The 20,143-nt window shown below is 37.9% G+C and overlaps 1 protein-coding gene across 1 annotated transcript in view; it reads left to right on the top strand.

Annotated features, from left to right (window-relative positions):
- LOC120517193 (nuclear GTPase SLIP-GC-like) overlaps positions 1 to 20,143 on the top strand; it is a 162,411-nt gene that overhangs the window by 107,846 nt on the left and 34,422 nt on the right. Inside the window, exons 8-12 of the mRNA XM_039739363.1 lie at positions 12,343 to 12,543; positions 12,639 to 12,808; positions 12,902 to 12,923; positions 13,228 to 13,314; positions 16,665 to 16,791. Coding sequence (XP_039595297.1) covers positions 12,343 to 12,543; positions 12,639 to 12,808; positions 12,902 to 12,923; positions 13,228 to 13,314; positions 16,665 to 16,791 — 607 coding nt within the window. The remainder of the gene's footprint in view (positions 1 to 12,342; positions 12,544 to 12,638; positions 12,809 to 12,901; positions 12,924 to 13,227; positions 13,315 to 16,664; positions 16,792 to 20,143) is intronic.

The following is a 20,143-nucleotide window of genomic DNA, read 5'->3' as shown; positions in this document are numbered from 1 at the left end:
TATATATATATATATAGTGGAACCTTGGACTTGCTCGCAATCCAAAGCACTTGTATATCAAAGCGAATTTCCAAATAAGAAATAATGGAAACTCAGATGATTCGTTCCACAACCCAAAACTATTCATATAAAAATGATTAATACAAAATATAAAGTAAAATACATAATACAAATTAACCTGCACTTTACCTTTATAAAGAATCATGGCTGGTGTGAGTTTCTAAACTCATGTGGGATTCCACCCAATGGGACAATACGCGGAAGAGCGTCCCAAAACAATCGCAGTCTCCCAGCGCTGTAGCAGTTAGCCGTATAAGCGCATCCAAATAGATCGCAGACCTGCTATAAGCGCCTGTCGTCAATGGGTCATACAAGGAACATTATAAAGATCCTGGTACAATAAATAACAGCTCTGTTGCTGTTTCAAGCTGAATAAAGCTGGTGTTAAAGTACTGAGACTCAGCTTCGTGTTTTGGGGAGCAAGACGGGGACTCGCACTTCACAGCGCACACACACACAGTCACAATGCTGTAGTAAACAGATGTGACTATATGAGTGAGGCACACAGACTCAGACAAAGAATAGGAGACGATTGCCAGAGAGAGAGAGAGAGACGTGCTGGGCGGGCGAGCGAGATAGATAAGGAGAGAGAGAGAGAGACGCGCTGGACGAGCGAGAAGGAGAGAGAGAGACACGCTGGGCGAGCTCATCAGGCAGTACACACTCACTGCACCCACTCTTCCAAATCGAACCTCAGACGTCAGCGCTAAAGGCAAAGCCTCTCATGTTGCGCTAGGGTGTGTGGTTCGTTTATTTGACAGTATGTAGATTGGGGTGTGTATATATATATATATATATATATATATATATATATATATATATATATATTACTTTTGAGAATGCAACGTATAGTTTTGTCCAGGAGGAAAGCAATGTTGCCTCAAATCAATGGCAACCTTTTGTAGGGTGTGTCCCTGAGACTTCTTAATTGTCATCGCGAAGCAGAGCCTTAATGGAAATTTGAGGCATTTCAATTGAAATGGGAGATCAGGGGGTATAACGGTGATGCCAGGAATACATTCAGAGTGTGGCGCTCTGCTGTTTTTTTGTGTAGTTGCCTTCAAACAACCTCTCCGCTGCTTTATGAACGAACGCCATATAAAGCCATCACCTTGTCAATTGTGTAATGCGTTTTTTGAACAGGTTTGATGCATGGAAGTGATCACTCGTACTGCGTTCAGTAAGTTCACGTGAGCTGCTCTCTTGTGTGATGTTGCGATGTCCACGGCTTAATTTAATGTTAAGTAAGACCCGGCACTTAAAAGTTTCTGGCTGCACTCCGGTTGTAATATGACGAAGCTGCGAGGTCACTTTTGAGAATGCAAGTATAGTTGTCCAGGAGAAAAGCAATCTTGCCTGAAATCAATGGCATCATTTTGTAGGGTCTGTCCCTGAGACTTATTACTTGTCATTGCGCAGCAGAGCCTTACTGGAAATTGGAGGCATCTGAATTGAAATGGGAGATCAGAGGGTATAAAGGGGACGCGAGGAATACATTGAGTGTGGAGAAACTCTAGAGACAGGGTGTGTATTAACTTGTGGATTTTTCTGTGAGTATTTGGTGGCAGTGTGACGAAGTTGCTTCGGAAGACGGCGTTAGCCGTGGAGCTCAGCTCAGAGCGAAATGAGGTGAATGGGAGGGAGTTGATGACATGACTCCCCCACCCGCCTTAACTGTCAATCCCCCACAAACACAGTCTCTCGGAATTTGCATAAGCACAGCCCTTCACCCGCAATTTTAACTTAGTTACAAAGTGATCAAAACTCTTGTTTATATCCTGCGTCCTCTCGTTAAACTTGTGTCCCGCATTACCCGTGGGCATGACAAACACCAGCGGCAGCCTGTCTATGAACTTCAATTAAACTTTAAGTTTACACCGTGCTTTGTTTCCGAAGTAGCAGCACTCATGAATATGGTTGTAAATGTCAGTCCTCGCTTCTTATTGTTTCGCTGCCTTCTCAATTATATAATGCATGTTTTCTTCAGCGCTTTTTGGAGCTCTTCCTGGTTTTCTACATTCTGCGTTGATAGTCAGTTCACGTGATTACGTGGGAGGCGTGATGATGTCACACGAAACTCTGCCCCCCACGGCCATCCAGCTCAACTCCATTACAGTATATGGAGAAAAATAGCTTCCAGTTATGACCATTACGCGTACAGTAGAATTTGGAAATGAAACCTGCCCAGCTTTTGTAAGTAAGCTGTAAGGAATGAGTCTGCCAAATTTCAGCCTTCTACCTACACAGGAACTTGGAGAATTAGTGATGAGTCAGTGAGTGAGGGCTTTACCTTTTGTTAGTATAGATATATACATATACAGTATATACATACATACATAGATATAGATATATATATAGAGAGAGATATGATTGCAACACTCATATCAATGACAAAACAATTACATTAACAATCATGTTACATTATTTTTAAAATTTTTCCTTTTCTTTTTCATAACTTCTTTAACACACTACTTCTCCGCTGTGAAGCGCAGGTATTCTGCTAGTTCAATACATAAGACCCAATGTTCCTCCGGATATCAAAAATGAGCTTGATATGGCCGTACAATATTTAACACAGAGAATGGAAAAGGCAGGTGCCATCTCCGGGAATGGAAACCACTCGTTAAGTGACAGTTCTTTGATCGATGGTGATCACCTCGATAGACATGTTAATGGGTGTACGGTTGGAACAATAAAGGAAATAAGTACCTGAACAATGTAAAGTAAGTCTAAAATACCTACACAATAACTATAATCGTAATAAATGAAAAATAAAACAGCGGAGAAGCCATGGATTAAATAAAAAGGCTGCTTCCGTGGTGAACCAAGAAAAGGAATGAAGACACAGGAGCTTACGTGGGTAGGCAGCAGCCAACGAAGGGCAGGCAGTCAGCCAAAGAAGGTAATCAAGAAATAACTATAATTGTAATAAACGAACAATAAAACAGCGGAGAAGCTTCCTGTGGCGAACCAAGGAAAGGAATGAAGACACCGCAGCGAAGGATGGCCTTATATGGGCAGGCAGTCAATTACGTGGGAGATGTGGGGATGGAGGATGCAACTCCGAGCTGCAGGCTATGGATGTATATATGTACGTAAGTAGGATTCAGTTATGACTGTTAAGCGTAGAATTTCGAAATGAAACCTGCCTAAGTTTTGTAAGTAAGCTGTAAGGAATGAGCCTGCCAAATTTCAGCTTTCTACCTACAAGGGAAGTTAGAGAATTAGTGAAGAGTCAGTGAGTCAGTCTGTCAGTCAGTCAGTCAGTCAGTGAGGGCTTTGCCTTTTATTAGTATAGATTATGAGTAAAGATATGTTTTGAAACTCCACTACAGTAATCCCTCCTCAATCGCGGGGGTTGCGTTCCAGAACCCCCCGTGATAGGTGAAAATCCGCGAAATAGAAACCATATGTTTATATAGTTATTTTTATATATGTTAAGCCCTTATAAACTCTCCCACACTGTTTGTCAGGAGACCCGCGTTTGACTTTGGGGATCTCCTGCTTCCTCTGGGGCTTGGGCACAGCTGGGGACTCTCTACTGGGAAAAGAGAGACCCTTTGCTGTCTGCACGCCCGTTGACTTATGCTTCTTAAGAGGCAGCGTCATCAGCACCGCATCGCTCCGGGCAACAGCACTATTCAGCTGTACCGGTACGATCGGTGCTTCCCCTTATAATATACGGTATGGCTTACTTGTACCGCCGAATCAATCAAGACCGGGGCTTCTCGGCCTAATCGCTGCAGGTATTCCTGTAATCCTTTCAGTGGCGCCTCAGGCTGTAACTCCCAGCTTCTCCACACGTTCCTTCAGATCCTTCAAGTCCTGCAAGAAACTATATACGGGCTCGAGGTATTTCTCGAGATCACGTAAGTCCACAAAGTTATTTAATACAGCCAGAGGTAAGTCTGCTTTCGTCTTCTCTTTACCTGCCGGCTGGGAGTTAATGAGTACGTCCACTCCTGGCACGTGTTCTGCTGGGTCGCGCAAAGGCTCCTGGGATTTGGAGTCTTCCGAGGGTCGGGTGGCTGTTCCAAGCCGACTGTGATCTGCCTTTTCTACTTTAACGGTAGCCCATTCAGTCACATCCCGCCCTTCTTTATCTTTATTTAATTTCGACGCTGCTTCGCTCGCCTCCCCCTTCCCTTCCAGGGAGCGTGGAACCATTGGGGAAATAACGACCTCACCTGCGGTCCGACGTTGACCTTCTCTGTCCTGGCACCCCTCACGCGAGCTCACGTGCTTGTATTCCTTGAATGGGCTTATCGCTTGCCGAATCCTAGCCTGGCCTGCTTTCTGGGTATCGCAGCCATCTTGCCGCGGTATGAGGCAGGCATCCGACTCACCGCTTGCTTTCTGGAAGCAGGCCTCTGCAAAACAGGAATAAAATTTCCCCGGCATTTCAAGCGTTTTCCCTGCACATACCTCCAGACTTGGCAGCGATGTTCCCAATCTATTTAGGGATTCCGGCGCATCCGATGGCTGACAGCGCTCCTGCTGTTGCGCCACTCGAGCTTGTTCAGCCTTTATCAGTTCCCGGTCCTCCTCATTCCCAGTCAGGTAAGTCCAGGTCATCTCGGCATCGGTTAGGTTCTGTACCCAGTTGGTATTGCCCTTCTTTTTTCCGGACTTCTTCCCCATCACGGTCCGAAGTAACAGAATGCTCACCAACGCAGCGCTCTCCGTAGGGGTTGGTGTTTGCACATCTGTGCGTTGAAGCGTGCCCTTCCTAGGGTTGTCTGCCCACACAATATTTATTTGAAATACAGGTCCCCTGCCAACAGATGGCCAGAGAATCCTGCTGGCTACACCAGTGTAGCAGTAGAGGTTCTGATCCCCCACTTGAACCCTCAGGTACCACTTCAAACACCAAGTAAAAGTCGAAGACTCTTTTACTTTCTTAATACACAGTGCACCAAGCACCTTCTCCTCTACACTATTCATCCAATAATTAAGCACAATCAAACAATCCCCCTCTCCCAGACACTTAGCTACCCTTCCTCCCAGCTCAGCTCAGTGTCTGTGCTTTCCCAGAGTCTTTTTATACCCCTTGACCCGGAGGTGTTCCAGCCCCACAGTCCACAAGTCCTTATCCTTTCCTGGTCAGGGTAAATAGTCTGTATCTTCACCCCGGAAGCACGTTGTTTCTTCCTGTCACGGGATTATGACGCACTTCCAGGTTATAGGGCATATATGAGTCCAGGAGCCTCCCTACAGCGACTCCTTGTGGACCCCAAGGTATCCAGCAGGGCTGTGTATAAAAACCACAAAGTCCATGAGGCCCTGCTGGAACTTGGGGCATGTCCATGCTGTCGGGCCGGAAACTCTTGCCGGGCATCCATCACAACTGTAAGTAGAAAATTAATTATGGTTACTTACCAACAATGACACGATGACTTGTCCGATAACGATGAGTTTATTTTACTGCACAACAAAGGAGAGTGTTACAGCTCTTCTAAAGGAGCCTCTTCAGTCAACTGTATAGCACCGCTGTTGTTCTTCTTCCGGCAGTCTTCAATCCAAATCCCTAAAGCATATTCCATCCAGACTACTGCCTTATTACATCCACTTACAATTCGTTTTGCACCCTGGTTAAAAGGACACTGCGGCCGTAGATCTTATATTCCTTTCCTACTTTTTAAATAAAAAGAATCGTAGCCTCATTGATGCCGTAATGGTGTCCTACAGCGGTGTAGCTTTTCCCTTCCTTCAACATATCCAAAACTTTTACCTTTTTGGCAATCATTAACATCCTACAATGGCGCTTGGGTACGGCCCCTGAAGCAGTAGCAGGAGCAGATCGTTTTGAAGCCATAATGAAGGGCTTGACTATGCACAAAGATAAACACAAAAGAGCACAAAAGTTAACTCTTTACACAGCGAAACACGTTGATGCTGAATGAGCGAGATGAGACTTCCTGGTTAACGCTGCGGAATCAAATTCGGCGCTCCGTCGCTGAGCCAATCAATACACAGGAACTTAACTGCGTGCTCTGATTGGTTAGCTTCTCAGCCATCCACCAATAGCATCCCTTGTATGAAATCAACTGGGCAAACCAACTGAGGAAGCATGTACCAGAAGTAAAAAGACCCATTGTCCGCAGAACCCACAAAGCAGCGAAATATCTGCGTTATATATTTAGATATACTTACTTATAAAATCCATGATAGAGTGAAACCGCGAAAGTGGAAGTGCTATATAGCGAGGGATTATTGTAATGCATTAATGAGTAATGGTAAAATGTTACTCGTGTGATATATACAATACGATATCAACTGCATATAGTGATATTTTATGTTCAAATTTTTCTCTGATAATCCCCATTATCCCTAATGCATTTTGAAAATGAATGGCCAAGAGCTCAGTGGTAATTGCAAAAAGCAATGGTGATACAGGGCACTAGTGATAAGCGAACTTCAAGGTGTTCACTTTGCCTCGAGTTTGGCGAAATGCATTGAAGTCAATGGGGAAGGATTAATTGAACTAGATATGACTGTATTATTTTAATGATGCAATCATCTTTACTGCCATTTATACTGGACTGATTATTGTGTCAGTGCCAACCATTACACCATCATGCTTTTGTGAGATCAAAGAAGAAAGAATGCAGTTAGAGATGTGCAATCATATATTTCGTCAAAACAAAGTGGAAGTGTTGAAATCACAGTCAAAAGTAAAAAAAAATATGTAGGTCTTTTAAATACAGAAAATTCAAAAAGGCGTGTCATGATTGTAGCTGCACGCTGGCTCTTTCTGGTTTTTGAAGTTGCGCCGAAGGCTCTCCAAACTGTCTGTGCTGATGCTTTGCACTTTTTCTTCTATCAAAAAGATAGAAATGTCTTGTAAATAGTAATACATCTTTCGTTATTATTATTATTTCATAGAGTCTCTTGTGTTAGTGGGTGGGGTGTCAGGCTCCTTCGAGGTTTGTTCCTTATCTCCACATGGTTAATTATGCATGCATAATGCACACACACCTCCTTCTCTTATACTTACACGGAATTCAAAGTTCGACCTGCACATTTGGTGACAAGCAGTGATAACTCGTTATTTATGCTGTATATGTTTCTTAAAAATAAAATTTTGAGAACCTGCATTATTTACTTATGCTGTTCTACCACAGAGTTCCACAGAGTATGCAGTGTAGATGATTAGCATTATATATCTGGGGGATGGTACCATCCAATGTTGGCTGTTATAACTCTGGCCTTGCAAAGCATTATGGGGCACTGGGGAAAAAAGTTCTCTTAAACTGGCAGAATTATCAATAAATACTTCAATGAACTAGGGCAAATGTGAAGACAGCAAATTTGCTGCAAATAACGCTTTGGAAAAATTTGCTCATCAACACTAGAGGGCACACCTGTCAAATACCACATACTAGTTTGAAGTAGTTCGAGTTTATGTTGTTGATACAGACTGAGGCTTGCAGACTGGTATAAAGCAATTTTATCCATGTACATATACAGCATATTTAGGCTAAACCCAAATTTGTGCAATGTGGTGAATAGGTAGTCCCATTCAACTCTGCCAAAGGCTTTTTCTACATCCAAAGATAATAAGATCTATGGTGTGTTAGTTTTTATGGATGAGTGTAAAACAGAAAATAATTAACATTAAACAGAGAACAAAGGTATGAAGCTAACTGTCTGACTTTAATAAATCCTGTTTGGTCTTGTGATATTACAGAAGGAAGTGTTTTCTTAATCCTTCTATCTAAAACACTGAAGAGTATCTTAACATCATTTTTCTGAAGTGAAATAGGTCTGTATAATGCACATTGCGATAAGTTCTTATTTTTCTTTGGAAAAATGGTAATTAATGCTTGGAGTGAATTTATACCACACAGTAGTTCTGAGAGTGTCAGACGTTTGTCCAGTACCTCTGTACTAAGGGTATCCAATTGTGGTATCTGTATCGTGTCATAAATCTGCTTAGCTTGTGTCTCATCTTCATTAACCTGAGAAGATTTTATATTACTCCTTAAATCTGTGAGTTCTAATTTTATGGTGAATGATTTTATCTCCATTTGGGTTGGTATTTCTGTTGTTGCATTATGGATTTCCTGCTTGTGGATTTGTGAAGCTAAGATCTTATTAGCCTTACCTCTGTGTTTATAATAACAAAGTTGGGATTTAAAAATAAGTTGGTCCAGTTCTTTTGTTGTCAAAAGGTTAAATTATGATTGTAGAGCCTGTCTGTTTCTGTAAAGTACTTCATTTGGAGACCTGGCCTATTCTTAATCTATTCTGTAGATCTCTCTGTTTAACTCTGGTGCCTTCTTTGTCTCCAGTTTATTTTTATAGAAAGATATGAATTAGTCAGTCCTTTAAGAAATGCTTTCAGAGTTTCTGAAGGTATTTCTGTGGAAACATCTGAGGATGCGTTTGTCTCTAAAAAATAATCAGTTTGTTTGGAGATGAACTCTATAAATTTCACATATGCTAACAACAGGGGGTTAAGATGCCAGATACAGAATGAGTATGCAGGGTATAGTGATTCAAGCTCAGAGGAACATGATCAGAGATAACAATAACATTGCATTTACAAGATTTTAAAGTGGGCAATAAATTATTATTGATGAGAAAATAATCAATTAAGTATGATGTACTGATGAAACGAAGGAATATTCTCTTGAATCTGGATTTATGAATCTCCATGGGTTTGATATAATTATGATCCATTACAAACTATGTGATTGTCACTGCATTATTAGATGTCATTGCAACTGTTGTTGATGATCTATCCAGATCTGGATTTAAAACAAAATTAAAATCTCTAGCCATTAAGATATTATGAGTGCACATATTAGGAACTGATGCAAATACACTGCTCAAAGAAATTAAAGGAACACTTTGAACACACATCAGATCTCGAAGGGAAAAAAAATCTTGCTGGATATCTATACTGATATGGACTGGGTAATGTGTTATGAACAAAAAGGATGCAACATCATTTGATGTAAATGAAAATTATCAACCTACAGATGGCTGAATTCAAAGACACCATGAAAATCAAAGTGAAAAAATGATGCGGCAGGCTAGTTCATTTTGCCGAAATTTCATTGCAGCAACTCAAAATCGTGCTCAGTAGTTTGTATGACCCCCACATGCTTGTATGCATGCCTGTATGCATGCCTGACAACGTCGTGGCATGCTCCTAATGAAACAATGGATGGTGTCCTCTGGGATCTCCTCCCAGATCTAGGCTAGGGTATCACTGAGCTCCTTGACAGTCTTAGGTGCAACCTGGCAGTGACGGATAGACCAAAACATAATGTCCCAGAAGTGGTCTATTTGATTTAGGTCAGGCGAGTTGGGGCAGTTAATGGTATCAATTCCTTCATCCTCCAGGAACTGCCTGCATACCCTCGCCTCATGAGACTGGGCATTGTCGTGCACCAGGAGGAACCCAGAACCCACTGCACCAGCACAGGGTCTGACAGTTGGTCCAAGGATTTCATTCCGATACCTAATGGCAGTCCAGGAGCCTAGCTAGTACAGGTCTGTGCATCCCTCCATGGATATGCCTCCCCAGACCATCACTAACACACAACTAAACCGGTCATGCTGAATGATGGTACAGGCAGCTTAACATTCTCCATGGCTTCACAAGACCCTTTCACATCTGTCACATGTGCTCAGACTGAACCTGTTGTCATCTGTGAAAAGCAAAGGGCGCCAGTGGTGAACTTAAGTAAAATTAGTGTGTTGCTTCATGATTTTTGCTTTAACCCTGATTTCATATCATTTTGCCATGAGCAAAAGTTCTCTGACGACACTGCTATCGTGGACTGCATCAGGAGTGGACAGGAGGAGGAGTATAGGAACCTAATCAAGGACTTTGTTAAATGGTGCGACTCAAACCACCTACAACTGAACACCAGCAAAACTAAGGAGCTGGTGGTGGATTTTAAGAGGCCCAGGCCCCTCGTGGACCCCGTGATCATCCGAGGTGACTGTGTGCAGAGGGTGCAGACCTATAAATACCTATGGGTGCAGCTGGATGATAAATTGGACTGGACTGTCAATACTGATGCTTTGTTCAAGAAAGGACAGAGCCGACTATACTTTCTTAGAAGGCTGGCGTCCTTCAACATCTGCAATAAGATGCTGTAGATGTTCTATCAGATGGTTGTGGCAAGCGCCCTCTCCTACATGGTGGTGTACTGGGGAGGCAGCATAAAGAAGAGGGATGCTGCACACCTGGACAAACTGGTGAGGAAGGCAGGCTCCATTGTAGGCACGGAGCTGGATAGTTTGACATCCGTGGCAGAGCGATGTGCGCTGAGCAGGCTCCTGTCAATCATGGAGAATCCATTGCATCCACTGAACAGTATCATCTCCAGACAGAAGAGCAGCTTCAGTGACAGACTGAGAAGATTTTTCCTCCCCCACACTATGGGACTCTTCAGTTCCACCTAGGGGGAGTAAATGTTAACATTATACAAAGATGCTGTCTGTTATACCTGCATTTTTATCACTGTTTAATTTAATATTGTTTTTTATCAGTATGCTGCTGTTGGAGTATGTGAATTTCCTCTTGAGGATTAATAAAGTATCTATCTATCCATCCATCTATCTATCGGCAGGTATTATGGCTAAGGAACTTGTCGGCAAAATTGTTGGGGTAGAAAGTATACATAAGTAGTAACTCCCCATCCCCAAAACTCTCCCCCATTTTGCCTTCTCAAGTGTGGCTAGATCATACTTCACAGAGTCCCATTCCAAGAGATATGGCACATGCAAAATAAAACAAACCCCCAGCAGCAGTATATTAAGGATTAAATTGAGATATCTTATAACAGTACAACTCACATGCCATAAACCTAGGGCATGATGTATATACAGTCACCTGAAAAAAAAGAGGAAAATTCAAGTTTTGACTTTATATATTCAGAAACAAGTTTTGACTTTATATATACCGACGCTGACTTTATATATTCAGGTTTTGACTTTATATATTCAGGTTTTGACTTTATATATTCAAGTTTTGACTTTATATATTCCGACAGTGAATTTATATATTCATGTTTTGACTTTATATATTCTGACGCCGACTTTATATATTCAGAAAATCAATGTATTTGCCTGTTTGGCACCCCATAATATATATATATATATATATATATATATATATATATATATATATATATATATATATATATATATATATATATATATATATATAAAGTTTAAGCACTTGCATATTCATGTATGTGCATATACATATGAAGTTACAAACCCTCATGTACACTTGTACTAAGTCTATTGTCACTTACAGTTACCTAATAATTACTCTAATATACATACTGTATACTTAATTCAATACATTTGAATATAGTAACTAAAAAAGTTATCAAGATGAAAACAGGTTATAATTGTGGCAAATGTGTTATATTAGAGATAGACTAAGTTGCTATAAGATTCATCTTTATATTGCCACGACTCAACATGACTCATATTCAGGTTATTGAAAGTGGTTGTTTTATCTCATTTTCTGAAACTTCTTGAGAACTAAAGATATAGAATTGAATATTGACTATTACTTTCAGTTTAGCTTGAAACAAAATACTATATCTGATTACAATTTTGCATAAGTACTGATGCCATAGAATGCAGGTTGTTTTGCAGCTGACAGCTTTTGAGGGAAATAAGTCTGGGAAAATATTAGTATGGCTGTTTCAAATATAATCTCTTTTTTTTTCTGTCTGAGAGTCAACATTAAATTTTCTTTCTCCCAAAGTCTGTCTGGAGTTTTGTATCCTGTTGGAGATGATGCTGTTGACTCACAGTGGATGTTGGTAGTAGCTGACAGCAGGGTTAAAGAGGCCATGCTCAGTTCAAACATGCCACTCAAAAGCGGTGAATTTTCATTGACTGTCCCACTCTGAATTAGGTTCCCACATTGGCTGTTGGCCAGATCGGATGCTGCTTTGTGAGGTCCTGGCTGATCCAAATCCTTCTCCTGTCTGTTTCAGCTCAGTCTGTGGCAGGCCATATTATAAACTTGAATCCAGCTTAGACTTTGATAAAACTTTAACTACTTTTGTCTACTTTTCTTGACCATTGGTTTCCTGCTCATGTTTTAATATACTTGTAAGGGATTCCTCTCGGATTAATTAAATACAGGATATGTTAAACAGATTAAAAAAATAAATAAATAAAAAACACCACTGCCAGCGGATAAGACCAAATCCCAAGATATAATTTTTAAAAATTAGTTATATTTAAGTGAAAGAAATAAATCTAAATGTATTTTTGTTTATTAACTACACGCAGGCTTCAGAACTGTGTAAGATGATGAAGTCCTATATAGTCAGTGATTCAAATGAGGATTCCTCCTGTTCTTACTGGCCTTTGGTGAAGGTTGTTAAAATTTTTGTGCCAAAGAAAACTTGTGGTCTACCAGATAAAGTGGTACTGGTTGATCTTCCAGGAAGTGGAGATTCAAATAAAGAAAGAAATAACATGTGGAAGGAGGTATGTGTCATGCTTAGTTTAATATCTTTAAATTAACTTTGTCTTTAAAACCTTGGATTATGAATTAATAGAAACCTACTTTATTCCTTAAATAGTATATTACCAAGTGTTCTTATGTTTGGATTGTTGCGGAAATCAACAGAGCTCAATCAAACAGCAATGTATTAGAAATCCTCAACACAGGATTAGAAGGCGCTGCTGGTGGAGGAAGGTGTCAAAACATAGACATCATCTGCACCAAAACCGATAACACTGGCATTAAAAGGTAAGTAATAATTATAAAATTAAATTATGAATTTGTATTTTTATTATGACTTTAATTAAACCAGTATTTCATATATCTTCCTTTCATTCCTAGCAATGAAATGTCAAAAGAGGCAGTGAGTAACTTTTTCTTTTTTAAGGGTTTGGCATATATACAGTATAGCATTTAAATACAAATTGTGTGTTTATGATTGTTTTTATATTGGTAAAGTGTTTGCATAGTATTTTCCATTAAGTTAAGTATTGCATTAATTGAAGTATGATCTTGAATAGCAACAATATTAGAAGTATACTGGTACATCTTATTGCTAGTACTATTATAATTACTTACATTTGTATTTCTTTTGTCAAATTTTAAATAAAATAAAATTAATTAGTCATATACAACATTATTGTCTCTTTTAAAATACCTGCTTACAGAGTTCTAAAGATGAACGTGAAGGCATAAAAAAAAGAAATGAAAAGGCCAAAAATATGCTTATTAACAAATACAATAACCAAGTAAAGGTAAGGCTTTTTTCTTACTGCATATAACTTTATTTATAGGGAAAAAATACACTAAGTTTAAGTTCTGTTTCTTGCAATACTCAAAAAAAAGATCCATATCAAAAAATAAACCCAGCTCCAACAGAGAAGGTTATCGACACAGAAAAAGGAGCAAGTGTTGTCTCATTGCATTCTGGTGCCACTATCTGATACAGGAAAAAGGAATCTTACATCAAAATGCATAATCATGTCACAAGACTGGTAAAACGGGATTACATGTAAACAAAACAGAAGCCAAAAAAGAAAACGTTGTGACATCACCATCAAGATAATAAAAATAATTAAAAAATAAAAACTTAGCACCAAGATTATTTTAGTTCCATTTAATAAATTACCTCTATTTCTATACTATATTCACTTCTCATTTTATTTTCAGTTTAGTCTTATAAACCTTTCATCATTTCTATTTTACTTTATACCTTCAGTGGAATACCTCAATACACTTTTATTTTAAGATAATCATTTCAGTTTAGTTGTTAGTTGTTTCAGTTTAGTTGTTAGTGTAATTTTAAAAAATGCTGTTAGATGAAAAAGACAGATAAGCTGTGTCTACATTATAGAAAGGCTCTGCACAAGAAACAGATATGCCCATTAAAGGCTAAGTAAGATTTTTTTTATTCCACCTATTTACATAACAAGTTATCTTCAGAATGTTTTATTTTACATTTTGGATTAAGGACTTAATAGTACCTTATGAAAGCAGAATAATTAACACAAATTGTTAGACTTTCTCGCTTTTTGTATTTGAGTAACTTCAGGTGATCAAAAAGCAATTTTCTGCAAAGGAATATTTAACATTATTTGAGCAAAATAACATGTCATTTACCTCTTTAGGTAAGTTTGTGTTTTTGCAATATGTCGGGGTCCTCAACTTTTTTACAGACTTGTGTATGAAAACAGTTTAAGATCATTGAATTCCACAAACCAGACCACCATGACCTTATAACATACTTGTTCTTGTTACTTTTCAGTGTAATACCTGAAGTATTCTCAAATATGACCTTATTATTTATTACCTGTTCTTTGCCATTTGTCTTTTGGGGTAATTAATAACCATCATGCTCAGCAGGCTACTGCCATATTGTGCATAGATATTTAGTGAAATTGAAGGAACAATGAGAAGCAATGTTCTCTCTACAAACCAGGTTTGCATGAGCAAAAATGTTGTTACTTTACCCTGTAAGCATTACTTACTGTTAGGCAATGTTAGACCATAAGAACAAGTTTGATAAGAACAGACCACTCAGCCCAACAAGTCTGTTAACCTATTCTCCTATATTCTCCAAAATAATATTGAGTTTATATTTAAAGGTCCCTAATGTGCTACTCACTACCATAATACTAATTTATTCCATGATTCTATTGTTCTTTTTGTGAAGAAAACCTTCTTAACATTTATTAAAAATTAACACAATTTCTAAAAATGTAAAATGGTTGTGCATTTCAATACATGCTTGACATTTATTAAAGTGGCTTGTTTATTTCAAATATTCAGGAACAGATACAGTATATTGAATATTACTCATGACCTGAAGTTATAAAATACACAAGGAATTTAACAACATACCTTTTTAAATAACATATTACAAATAACTACATTATTAAAAGTCTTTTAACCTGATTTAAAATTGCTATAAATTACAACTCTGTATCAAGAGTCTTAATGGAGAGTCACATTCTGGTCTAGCAAAAATGACAACTGGCCTGGAAAAGAATTTTGTTATTTTAGGAAATAATGTTTTCCATCCATCCATCCATCCATCCATCCATCCATCCATCCATCTATGTTCAAATCTGCCTATTCCAGCACAACGTAACCCAAATGTATCTCTTGCAAGCCAGGAGTGAAAACAAAACACAAACAAGGTAGCTCTCAAGACTAAACATAATACAAGAAATGAAGGGAAAAACTAGCAAAAAAAAAAAAAAATGCCGCTCCATTTAGTCCCCTTAAAAAATAATTTTCAGATTAAACAAAATATTTTTCTTCTTTGAATAATTTTTGAGTTTTACCTTTCCTATGCTGCAGTAAATTTCACGCAATGAAGTAATGTATGTAATGCGTGAAGTGGCACAGATGACATCACATGCTGATAAATTCTTTATACAGAATAGTTAAGCACATGACATTGCAATGGCATTTTTATTAAAGTCTTCTAATGGCTTGTACCACAGTGAATATGTAGAATTACAGAGAAAACTGTAAAGTTAAAATTAATATTATACAAAGTTTTGGAAAATATTGCAAAGCACTGATGTTAATTACAAAGAGCATGAATTTGCTAGAAGGTAAGAGAAACAAAATAATGACCAGTTTTAAATACAGACAACAGGTCTGGGTCACCTATATTCAAGTACTGCCATAAACCCCTAATAATAGTAACTGAGCATTCTTCCCAATACTTTAAAAGGAAAAAAATATTAAAAATATCCAAAAGAGAAATAAAAAAAGAGTAGCAAAATAGAAAGTAATACATAATTAGTAGTTAAGAAGTTTTTAAAAGAAATTAAGCAGCTAAGATTGGCTCCAGCTGACCCCCTTGACCCTGTGTTAGGATAGAATGGATAATGGCTGACTGACAGAAATGCTTGAACAAAAAAGAAAAAATATAATTAAACAGCAATAAAAAGATCCTGTGAGAAACCACTGTAACCCTGTAAAGTGTTGTTTGTTTAGGCCAGAAACAGACTGTAAGGCTACATCCACACTTCTACATTAAAAAAAATGCAGACATTAGACTCTCATTTTGCCTTTCCTTCACACGGCCTGAGAAAAAGATTATAGTTTTTAGTGCAGCAAATCAAAATGCAAAGTGTGCAAGGAAAGATGGAGCAAACAATTTGCACTCAGTTACTGAGGATCAGGGTACAGCATATCATATGCGAATCAAAAGAGACTCACATAGTACAGAGTGCATTCTACATATCAGATTTTTCTGTGCTGTTAGTGGTTTAACATGTGGTAAAAGCTTCATGGTCTGTTTTAAGATCGAGTAATATTCTCATAAATAAATACTATTCTTGGTTAGGTTTATATCACTTCAGACACAGACTAAACCTTAATTTATAAATGTAAGCATTCCTCTACCTGAGAAAACGTAACATAGTCAAATCTAAAAGTACTTTCTGAGTTATAATCTCTATTAAATGTATATAACACTGCACCCTGTCAGCAATAAGAAGCATCTGTGGATGTTTGATCTGATAGAATTACATTTGAACTGGCTTAATCAGTCCAAAAAACAGTCAGGATCATCCATTAAACAGCTTAGATTAAATTAAAAGTTCATTATTTTTTATTGTATTTTCAGAATTTCCTCATGGGTTCTTCAGGTGAGCTTGCTGTTGACAGCAAAATAAAGGTTTTCACAGTGAGTTCTAAGGAGTATTGGAATATTCAAAGAAAAATTAAGAGTAGTCTTAAAATTGAAGATACAGGTAAGATATTCAGTTTTTATCGTTAAATTTAAATTACACATTTTCTTACAGTTAATACATTCTAAATTGTGTCATTTCCTTTGTGCCAGAAGTATGTTCAGTGCTTCTGGCATATACCCCAGAACATGACTGAGTAAATTTACTTGCTTCATAGATAGACAGTCTGAATTAGCCATATATTTTTAAACAATATATTAATTGGCTGCCAAAATCCATATATTTTGTGGGTTTCCAAACAAAGAACTAAAGTAGAGTATTACTCTTTGTGTTTGTCCAATGTGGCATTCCACAAGTTTTCTCCTGTGATTTCTTCAACTGCCACATAACCCAGGAAGTACTCCTTAACCTCTGGCTTGAGTTCCAACACCACAATACACAACAACTATTAATGTTTGCTCCTTATGACTAACATCAAGGGTGCAGTCAAAGATAATGGAATAGTATTTAGACTTTCCCAAATAAGAGACAATGGTTTGCTAAATTCTTTCACCAATTACTGTATATGTATTAGTGCCATCTGTACTTTTTGTCAAAGATAGTGAATGTGGATGTTGTCATCTTTTACTTTGGCAAGATTATTTCCATCAAAGGGCTGTTCCCATTATTTGGATAATAAACAAGTTGTGAGGAACCCCTGAAAGACAAATTTCTTAGAAAATGACAGAGTAATTTTCAACAGGCATGTGAGAACATCTCATCACCTTTTCCTTTCTCTACTAGAGTGTCAGCTCTTCATGGTCAATTGTCTTGTCCTATTTCTGACAAATTTCAGCATTGTCTTTGCATAATCTTGGTTATTCTCATGACTCTTCAGTGCAACATTTATGTTGGATTAATCACTAGAACACTCTGAGGTCATCTTTACATGTTTAGCACCAAAACACTTACACACAAAATAAAACACTGAATCATTCTGCTCTGAATACAAAAGCCAACTTCTTGCTACCTTCTCTTCATTTGCAAGTGTTCAGAATGATAGGCTATAATGAGAAGCTCTTCCAGCGCTGCCTATAGGAAAAGAGAAATTTGAAGGAATTTTGCAAGGCCCTTGGCAATCAATATCAATCAATATCTGACAACTGTGATAGCTGTATAGCAGAATCAAGAGCTTGTGCTGTTGGAGTGATGATAGATGGCGCTGGAGGAGTGCATTGTATTTTATGTGTGTCTAGTAGGCTGCTGGTGGACAGCTCTGGGAGCGTGTACTGTGCTCTATCTATGTGTCTTGAATAAATCTGAAAAATAGCACCTCCATGAGCTATAGAAAAAATTGTGCTGCATTGTGTTCAATCGCTGTTCGGCTCTATCGGTTAATTTGCTTTTTTTTTTTTTTAATTCCTTTGTTGTTTTTATTAACTTGATAAAATTGTCTAACACTGATCTATGATTGGTATTTTTAACTCAATGACAATATGCAGGTGGAGAACTGTTGGCTTTTTCAAAAAAGGAAAGATATGCACTAATAAAAAATGTGGTATAATCAGTTTATCTCAGAGTTATTGTATTATGTGACACACTTAGCACACTGAACAACACTGCACAATATGCTTCCCAGTTTCAAACTGCACTCATTTTACCAAAGGGACTACCTCCCCAGGGTCTTCTAATAAATGCCACCTGTGCAGTTTCAAGCAATTTAAAAAGGTAAAACTGAATCTCATGGCAAAGTTGGAAAAACACCTCTGTGAGATAACCGCTGTAATCCAGTGAAACAATGAATTTGTTATTCCAAAGTGGCTGAGGAAAAAAAAGAAAGGAATTGACTCCTTTGATGACATGCCACTTTATTTGACACTCTTATTTAAACTTTGTGAGAGATGATAAAATTATCTGAAGTAGCACACTGACTGATAGGAATTGTAGTCTTCACATCAGCATTTACACTAGGTTGCAGATGAGATGGGGTGTGTATATAAATATATATATATATATATATATATATATATATATATATATATATATATATATATATGTGTGTGTGTGTGTATTAAATACATTTCTTTCTGGATCAGTTGTGCAAAATTGAGAACACTCACATCCACAGTTTCTGGCATCTTCTTTGAGCATTGCATTAAAATGAGCACTATCAATGACATTGATATCAACAAATAAAAAACGTGTTGTCCAGTTTTATTTTTTCTACAAATTACCAGATTCCAATCAAATCTGTCAAGTTTTTTTTGAGATTTTGGTGTACTTAGTTTTGCAATGTTTCTCAACATTGTGGAATGTTGAGAATGGAACCACCAGGCAAGAGGAAAGACGAAGTCCAAAGAGGAGATTTATGAATATGGTGAGGGAGGACATAAAGGCAGTCAGTGAGGCAGAAAATGATGTAAAAGATGGAAATAGATGGAAATGGATGATCCACAGTGGCGACCTCTAAATGGGAGGAGTCAAAAGAGGAAGTTTTTCTATTGTGCTTTTTTAACCCTAATCATTGATATATTTAAATGTTCCTTATTAGTGGATACCTACTGCCCTAGATGCACTATCTGCCAAATTTCTGATTTTTAGCTAAATAGGAAATGGTGTTTTAGTTGTAGAGTGAGTGAATAAGTCAGTCAGTCAACTTTGCATAATATATACTGTATACTGTACAGGTCAAATTCCCTTAGAACAAACTCTGTCTTAACAAAATCCTCATTTTTATTTTTTTTTGGTCCTGGACAATTTCCCATAGAACCAATGTTAAAAAATTTATATCACAATCCGTTTTATCTGCAAATTTATTATAACAAGCAGGAAAACACACACACTAATGAATTTCTTCTGTACTTGGCCCAAAATCATGATTTAGATGCACTGCTGAACAGCCAATTAGATTGCACATTTATCTCATTTGGTTTACTTGACAATCGTCATTCTCTTGCAGATGCAAAGCTTGAGAAGGGTTGCTGCAGACTGGTGGCATTGTGGGTGTCTCTATACTTGGGATAACTGTCAGTTAAATTTGATTTCAGCTGTACTTACAAAGCTCTGGAGGTTTGCCACAACTAGACATTGATTTTTGGCTTGCCCTTCAGCAAATGTGCTGACTCCCCAGGTTCCTTTGTGTTTATGCTACTAAACCAGTTTTCAATGTGTTTTATAAGTTTGCCAATATTTTATCCTATGCACACCTGCACAATCTTTTTTTTTTAAATGTTGCATTTGAATGTGTGTTTGAATTTTGTGGTCATAAATTTATAAATGTTTCTTATTTATGAATGTGACCTTCATTTCCTCAAACTTTTCATCATGCTCTTTTTATGTAAAACTTTTCCAGGTTGAAATAAACAGGTGAGTCACAAAAGAACAGATGGCAGCCAGAGAGAGCCAGTTAGGTGACATTACATTACACGATGGGTGG

This window comes from Polypterus senegalus, chromosome 17 (genome assembly GCF_016835505.1).
Source record: "Polypterus senegalus isolate Bchr_013 chromosome 17, ASM1683550v1, whole genome shotgun sequence".
NCBI classification, from domain to species: Eukaryota; Metazoa; Chordata; class Cladistia; order Polypteriformes; family Polypteridae; genus Polypterus; species Polypterus senegalus.
The sequence above is the reverse complement of the archived record's forward strand: the minus strand, read 5'-3'. Positions and strand labels throughout refer to the sequence as shown.